The 9,258-nt window shown below is 26.0% G+C and overlaps 1 protein-coding gene across 1 annotated transcript; it reads right to left on the bottom strand.

The window, feature by feature from the left end:
- Positions 1–279: 279 nt before the first annotated feature.
- On the bottom strand, positions 280–8,757 carry LOC107169613 (protein TAPT1 homolog). The gene is made up of 9 exons (XM_015519410.2): positions 8,500–8,757; positions 6,153–6,304; positions 4,399–4,493; positions 4,171–4,342; positions 3,966–4,101; positions 1,632–1,729; positions 1,411–1,561; positions 952–1,121; positions 280–873 (listed from the first exon to the last, which is right to left on the bottom strand). The coding sequence occupies exons 1-9, from the start codon at positions 8,540–8,542 to the stop codon at positions 643–645; spliced, it is 1,248 nt and encodes a 415-aa protein (XP_015374896.2). The 5' UTR covers positions 8,543–8,757; the 3' UTR covers positions 280–642.
- Positions 8,758–9,258: the final 501 nt, after the last annotated feature.

Raw genomic sequence — 9,258 nt, 5'->3', positions numbered from 1 at the left:
ATTTAACTTCGCTTAAATTAATAAATTAAGTTATGTTTAAAAAAAAAATGCATGAAAAGGTATTAAAATTTAAAATAAATGATAAATCGCTTAGATAATATTATACATATTATATAGTTAAGATTTATATATTAAAACACCTAATACCTAATATATAATAATTAAAACATCAATAAACAACAATCAAAGAATTAGATACAAACGGGAACACGGAAACCAATACAAATTTTGCGATTTCGATTTTGGTTATTAAAACAAGGTAATTAATAGGTTATTTTAATGATATATTCTAGAAGGGATATAAGAGTGTGTTAATGCATATTAAGTTAACAATAATTAAAAAACAACAACATTCTCTTTTACAGTATTATTAATTAAAATTAAATACTCTAATATGAAAATATAAAATTTTATTTATATTACGTTCCAATGATTTTTCAACCTAAATTAATACTCTGTATTCAGGGCATTAGCATTGAAAGCTATATATAAGTTTAAACAGAGTCACCATGTGTAAATCTAATTATATGATTTTTTTTATATTAACATGTTAAACTGATAAGACATGCCTCCTGTATAACAATCTATTGATTATAATATATATATATAAAAAAAAATCATGACTTATTTTAATTTTAATTTTCACATAGTTTTATTGAGGTCTATCATCTTGCAAGCTCTTCCTGTTATATAAACAAGATTAAGAATTTTCAATGTGACTAGACATATAAATGTAGTCAATAGTAGAATTATGGAAACTAGTTGCCCATCAATAGACACACATCTAGTTAGAACCTTAATTATAACTACTCCAATTGGAATTGGAATAAATCCCATTCGTCTTGCTACCAAATCCGAGTGATCAGTGAAAGCCTAAAGACAAAATGGTTTTTAGAAAACAAATTAAACAACTTTACCCAGCCGGCAATATCAATAATCACAAATGTTTACCTTTTTATCATATGATTGTTCAGTGTCATAAGCAAGGCTCAATAAATAGTCATTGTATACTGATAAGTTGATTTCGTTGAACCTAGTGATGAATGCATGTTTTGTCCAATCAATTATAATTTCTAATATCATAATATACATGCAGTCAAGCATTAACTCCCAAAATGATTCTGAAACCATATAATAAAGCAAAGCATTTTTTTTTTTTTTCAATTAACAGAAAATAACCAAACCTAAACAAAGGGACAATAAAATCTAAAATTATTATACAAAAAAAAAAAAAAAACACACAAAGGTTAAAATAGAAACAATATAAAATAGTATTATTTGATTTGGATTATCATACAGCCAATTTAAATTTTAGACAGTATGGAAAGATAATTGTAAACATTGGCACTATTCTTTAATTTTTCTTCTTAAATTAAAATTAGTTTTGGCCATGGCTTAATAAATACTAACCACTAGTCCATTGGTATTCTTTCATTGTTTGCACTACAACTATTAGTAATAATATGAACAAGTGGAATCGTTCACGGACATCACTGCAAGATAATTGGAACAAAGTTGTTTTATTAAACTTTTTGAACACACTTCCATTAAATTCTATGAACTAAAATAAATAAATAAATTATTTTCAGTTATAATTTTGCACTCATAATAAAATATGAAAAATATATTACATTGTTTGACATCATAATTGGTAGTAGTGCCCTGTGACTAGAATTAATGGCAATATTCAATATGGTAGCTTGACATAATACAAGTATGCTATGTAAGACTAATAATGTACGTCAAAGAAAATTTAAAGTTGGTTTTAAGACTTTTATTATGTTAATATTATTGTATTAAAATAGTTGATGTATTTTAGATATTAATATTCACCAAATGAAGATCTTATGTTACCTGCCTAAATAAACAGTAGCTTTTTTTTGTTTTTGCTTACATTTATGTAAGATGCACTATATTTTGTAATATTATTAAGTATTTGTATTTGATGACAGGTTTTTTATCCTGATACATAATTAACAGAGATGATATGAAAAGAATGTGTAATCTAATAGTGCAAGTTTCAAAACGATCGCACAATTTTTACATTTTAAATTTTTAAACTCCAGCCGTCTTTTATTGTACTACAGGCTTCTCAAGTTTTAAACAAAAAATACAATTGTCAAGGCTGATAGCCCACAACATGCCCAATCAAATTGTAAAGGTATCAATAGTTGATAGCGTTGTTCAATTTTTAATTAATTTATAAAAGTGAAATTTGCATAACTGCCGGATGATTTCACATAATTTATGAAGCTCGACCCGTTCACTCAATGACTACAGAGTCTTTCATCCTTATACATCAAACTACCATAGTTTAAATTGCTTATAGATCACAACATTTGCAATAAAAATTGAAAATTTTAGGCTGATAGCATACTAGTACGATTTTTAATACATTTTTATACAAACGGAAACGTCAAAATTCTCAATACCAGGGTAAGGTACACACCATAGAATTAGAGAAAATATTTACACACAAATATCTTGCTTAATATGAAAATATTATAATTTGGAATATATAAAAAAAAGTTTATTTTCAAAATAAATTGTAAAATATCATATTTACATGTAATGTATCTTTAATTAATGTAAAGTTATTTTACTTTATTATAGTAAATTTATTTTAAACTGTTATGTAAATAATTTATTAGGTGATTTAGATATTTTACTATACAAATATTAGAATTTTTTAATTCTCAGCAATATAGCTAGAATGGATATTGCTGCAACTGATTTTATTTAAAAAATATACATTTTTATATTATACTCAGTAATAATAATGCCATTACACTCATTATTGATAATCAGGGTTCGTGAGTTCATGCATCTGTATATCAATCTTGCTAAGTCGTATTTAAATGCTAGGTGACATAAAAATCCATTTCAAGGTACTGTGGTTAAGCATGTGAAATTTTATATTGCATATTTAGAGGTTTTTTTTAAAAACTATTTGGCATATTTATGCATTTTTATATTTTACTGTGCATATTTTTACCGAAATTCAATCAAAATGCAATTTTGTTGTAAATCATAACCATAGTTACAAAATGATTTGTCAAATTTCTTAAATTATATATGGTAAAGAGAAAAATATGAAAAATCTAGGATTACCCGAAGATATGACACTTAATGATTTTTCTTGTTTTAATCACCTCTGCTGACGTTGAAAGATCATTTTCAATATACACCAATTTACTCACACATAATCGCCGTTCATTCAAATTTGACATCATTAAAAAATTCTTACTGTGCAATGCAACTCTTTAAGTAAATATAAATTATTTAATTAAATATGTTGTATCTTTTAATAAATTGGATTTAAAATTTTCAGATTTAAAATAAGATATTTTTTTAATTGTTTATTGATAGATATTTTAAATTTATTTTTTGAAATTCGGTAGATTAATATAATAAAATATAACTTAATAAACTTTTAATAATATGAATGAACATTTCTTTGTTATTCCAAAATTTACTTATAGTATTTTTATTTTTTAATCTACATATTTTTTATACAAATTTTTAGAATTTTAGTGCATATAAATGTATATTTCTGAACTTTTAAAGGCATATTTCAATGCATATTTTCCCAGCTTTAAGTGCATAAGTGCATACTTATTTAGGCATTTTTTAGAGCATGAACTCACGAGCCCTGATGATAATAATAACCATTATGTGTTTAGACATTGGTTAAAAATGTATAAAACTTAAGTAGTTGAATTAAATGAGATTATTCGATAAAAAATATCAGTTTTAATATTTTTATAAAAATATAAATTTTGACAACAATGTAGTTAATGAAACTAATTCATGCCATAAATATCATGGTGATACAAAAATGTACTTGTGAATAAATCATTTGGGCGTGGGTAAACAACTCGTTGGTACCTAGTAGTCACCATTTCAAATACGAGTTGGTCTGGTAGATCATATATGGAATGATAACCATATTTTTAAAAGCATACAGACATACAAAACAGCAATAACAAAATGTGGTAAAACGCCAAAATGTACATGCTGACTATTTTTAGGTTCAGTAGCGGTCCAAAACAATGCATCTAATATGTCTTGGCCAAATGATGAAAATAATCTGTCTCCAACCTTAAATTATAAAATTATATGTTTATAAATTAAAAATAGTAAACTTGAAGATAAATATTTAATAGTTACCTCTAACATGTTAAAAAATATGTATAACTTAATAACCGACTGACTTTTAATTACATGATATATCATAGAAGTATCCCACGGTAATAACATCATCAAACATGTTATTAGTATAGCCATTTTTATCAAGTTGCAAATTTCAGCAGGAGATAACAGTTTTTTGTTATGGTTGTCCCTTAAAGTAATGTACAATAAGTTTTATGATTATATAACAGTTTGTAAAATACTCACTTCAATTTTGAAAAGTAGCAACAAATTAATGATTTAAATGTGACTAATGCCCGTAATGGTAAGAAAGTATAGACAAATAGGAATGAATCCACACACTAAAATTACAATGCATTAAACTTAAATCTTTAGAATACCTTATAAGTAAAGTACGGATTTATATGCATTTACATGTTTGTAATAAGTCTATGGGGACTTAAAATGTCCATGGTTCATGTCATACCAAATTTTATATAGGTAGCATATTTTGCACATTTTGAGGGTTATCACTTATCACATATTTGTTCATAAATGCATATAACATGCATAATTAATGGTTTTTAACTATTAGCAAACATACACTCGCGTCCCAGTATGTCTTTATCATTTTAGAAATAATCACATTGTGTATTCACGTATCATTATATTTATAAATAGGGCTTAGATTTTAAAGGAAATGCTTCATATTTATACATAAATTTGTTTCACGTCAATCTGATTCCAAATAAAAGAATTTAATTTTGCTTTTTTCAGTTATTCTAACAAAGGAATTTTTATATGTCTGTTATGCTATAAAAATAAATGTTTATTTACTTAATAAGAAATGTGAAAACCCGAAATAATGGCAGTAACGTTTAGTGCGAAACGTCCTTAAACTTATCGGCTATGGCATATAGTCTGTAGAACCTATGCTCAGTACTCGTATAACATCGATATAGACATGTTCAAAATTTGTTTTATAGTGCTTTATAATGTTGTAATTTATTAAAATGCCAAAAATCAAAACTATCAAATGAAATTAATTATCATGGATTTGATTTAAACGAAACCTCTTGCATGAAGTATGCCCCGATCACTTCAGTGGATGTAGAGCGTTCATTTTGTATGTATAAATCATAATGTCAGACAATAGAGTCAGTTTCATTTCTGAAAATCTTGCCAAATACATGGTAGTAAATTTTTTTTTTAATTTAAATTAATTTTTCAATTTTTTTTTATTCAGTTTTATAAAATTATAACTAATCCATGTTAATTTTTTAGTCATGCTTTTTTTTGCCTTTTTAAAAAATAAATATGCTTTGTTTTTGCTTTTTAAAAACAATTTTGTGCTTTTATTGTTATTTATTATGCTTTAAAATCCGAGCTCTATTTATAAATCTTATTTAGCTAAATTCCAATACACTGGCCGTCAGTAATTTTTAGCCACCGTGTTGACTGATGATAATAGCCACCACCCGGCACAATGGCAATTAATTAATATGCAGTCATCAACCATCACTTGTACGTCAATGCGTTTAGTACGTTTAAAAAAATTAGATTATGTTATGAAAATTATTAAAAGAACCTATTTTAATATTTTAGTTTTTAGTGTTGTTCCAACAAGTTTTAAAATTTATATTATTGTTTAAAACATTTATAGTTTTGAAAATATTATTTTAAAAGATTTGTATTATTTTTCAAAGTATTCCATAAATTTAAGATTGATTTAAATTATTTGATATATATGTATAGCAATGGATATTATCATTTTCTTTTTTTTTTTGTTTATGATAAAATATTTAGAATTTTCTTTGGTATAAAAGTGTAGTTTAATAAAAACACATTTAATAAAGTGTATCATAATACATATAATTGCATACTTAGCCCTTTTCCTTTGCAAATTTGACACTTTTTAAATGCATATAAATCTGGGCTCTGCTTATAAGGTAAGTTATATCTTATATGATATGTTAAACATTATGTTTAATTAAACTAAAATCGAATAAGGGCTTACATACCTGACAAATACCATAGAATATGAATCGTTCTACTTCGAAGGGTATTTTCATAAAATTATAAACTTTTTGTGTCCTGTCTAAAAATTCTTTTTCATTATTTTCTAGAGAATAGCCACGTTTTAATTCTAAAAGGATAACATCCCACAAAGAGCCTAAAATAAAAACAAATGATTAGTAATTTACATAAATAATTAGGCTCATAATAACATACTTTTATCATCAAAAAGTAAAGTTCAACTTTAAGGTAAAAGTGGAAAATGTTCAAATATAACATTAATTTATAATTAATTAAAATTGATGTAGTTTATTGAATAAAATATACATTTATAACCTCAAAAAGTATGAATGCTTCTTACTCTAAGTCTTTCTGTTCAAGATTAATATATATATATATATATATAGACATCTAACATTATTAAATAATGTGCACTCAATTATCTACTGTGGTGATATTATTATGCCACAAAACATCATATCTTAATATCACAATGGTAATATTAAACATATCATTCTTAAACCCCATAAACACTAGAGAAAAATTTATCAAAAATAAGTATTACCGAAATTGTCGTAAACAATATTTTCCCGCCATAAGGGATAACATAAATATTTGTCAAGGACAATATCAGAAACATAAATTATCAAAAAATGTTTTTTGGCCTGGCCCAAACTTATAACCTAACCAAATTACCTGCACCATACTATAGATAATTAAAATTAAGTTTAACATTTAAGATAGGTAGTCTTATATTATAATATAATATTGTAATTAATATGACAAAATGTGCAATAACAAAAACAAATGTTGTATCTATAAACCATTAAAATAAGCAGGGTTGGGCAAGATACTTAAAAAGGAGTATCTCGATACTAGATACTCGATACTTGGCTTTGGAATATTGCAATACAAGATACTAGATACTTGGCTTTGGAGTATCTCGATACTAGATACTCGATACTTGGCTTTGGAATATCGCGATACTAGATACTCGAAACTTCATATAATTGTATCAAGATACAAGATACAATTGTATCGAAGATACTGCCCAACCCTGAAAATAAGTAATAATAAAATCTAAGTTAAATCTAACAAGTATGAAAGGTAAATTATATAAATATAGCCTAATTTTTTATAATTTACCTAGTCTGTCCTCTAGTTTCTCGAGTCAGTTTAGAGGTAGTAACAACAACTAAACCTTAACTCTGCTACGTTGATCACTTCTATATTTTGCAAGAAATCTAATTAAGACCTACTGTTCTATTTAACTTAAATGTAAGTGTCTTAAATTTATTAACCCATTCTTATGAAAGAATTTACTTAGCAAGGTCAGGACAGTAGTTGGTCTTAACCTTATCAACTATTACTCATTCAAAACATTTAACTACAAAATCTTGGTTAATGTATTGTTTCATTCATACCTATCCCTAGCTGTTATTTTTGATTAATCACATTACACTACTACAGAGGAAATTATGCAGTCAACAATTATAAATAATAGGTAATAAATTATATAGCACATTAGCTCTGAGTTATTTTTTTTTTTAACAAAATAAATAATTATTTTTAACATTAATTTTGTGGTTTCTATACAATGTTTTATGAAACCAAGATATCAATTATGCCTGACATAATGTAGATGATAACAATTAATTTGACCGATTATTAACTATTAAACATATAAATTATGTTATTATACCTACCTATTTAACAAATAAATGACAATATTATGAAATAAGAAGAGTTAGCAAGACTTAAGAACTAATTATTTAACTAACACTTACCTACGTCAATTTTATGAAATAAAATTTATTTGGTACATCAATAGTGAGATTAATAGTGTGCAACATTTAATTATTTTTTAATTGATGTCATACAATTAATATGATATGGAGACTTGTTTGAACAATGACAACAATTTATTTGAATGGTATCATGAAAAATTATAATTTCTATTCAGTATAAAATTACACCGAGTGGAGATAAAAACATGTGGAATTCAATGTTCCAATATAAGCAGTCATTACTGTAATAGTTGCCAAATTAACAACCATTACAGAGTTTCTGACAATTATTAATTGTTCGAGTGTGAGTGTAGGAGTGTACTATTAAAATGAATAGATAATATAAAATTAAGGGTAGTACAGAAGTTAGTTACTATTATTAGTAGGCACTAATTTTAAGAACACTTCTTGTATTTTAACCTTCACAGGGGGTCAGAAAATTAGTTGACGAAACTATACAACCTGTAAACCTCAAAATAAACATTACAAACAAGTGTCGTATACATTCATATACACTACAATTGAATGTTTTAAATGTTAGAGTCATTGTGGATAAGACACTTACCTAAGCTGGCCGACTTCTTAGCAGCCATCTCGACTTGGTTCATTTCTCAAAAAATTTAAAAACTCCCAGTCTCTCCGTTACCGGGCTTAACGTAATCAGGCAACAAACAAGCAACAAGTAACGAATACAATTAATAACTAAATTGTACCATATCTTACTGTCACTGAGAACAAATTAAAGAATACCAAATTTCAAATGAAAAAAAAAAAAAACAGGACAAAACCATTTCCTCAATTGGTCGGAGCAGTTGGGTGAAACGTTGCCACGTTGGCAGCGTTTGTCTATCAAATTAAATTGACAAATATTAATGATAAAAACAATAAGTAACTGATAAGAAATGTGCAGCTGAAGATAATATCATATCTTACTATCTTAGTCCACGGTCTTCGAAGATAAGGTCCATCGACTAGTACTTATCAGTTGTCCGCTTAATGTAGCAGATTTAGTTCAATTGTTACTCACGAGCGCTGCAGGTTATACTTATTGAGGTTATGAACTTATATTATATTCTTGTTTTGGAAATGTTCAAAATTCCGTCTAAATCTAAAATCAACTATTGAACTTTGGTTAATATTTATTTCTATTTACCAAGACGTATTTAATTAGCTATTGCACTCATCATTTTATTTCGACCATCAAGTTTTTAGTCATTGAAAAATTAATTATGCCCAACAATATCTGCATATTTGGTTGTAATACCAATAAAAAACTGTCTGTCTTTTCCATTCCAAAGAAACTAGATAACAGAAATAAAAAAAA

The sequence above is a fragment of the Diuraphis noxia genome, unplaced genomic scaffold (assembly GCF_037042655.1).
Source record: "Diuraphis noxia isolate RWA-SAM2 unplaced genomic scaffold, SU_Dnox_SAM2 contig0001, whole genome shotgun sequence".
In the NCBI taxonomy this organism is placed as follows: domain Eukaryota; kingdom Metazoa; phylum Arthropoda; class Insecta; order Hemiptera; family Aphididae; genus Diuraphis; species Diuraphis noxia.
This window is presented reverse-complemented; position numbering and strand designations above follow the sequence as displayed.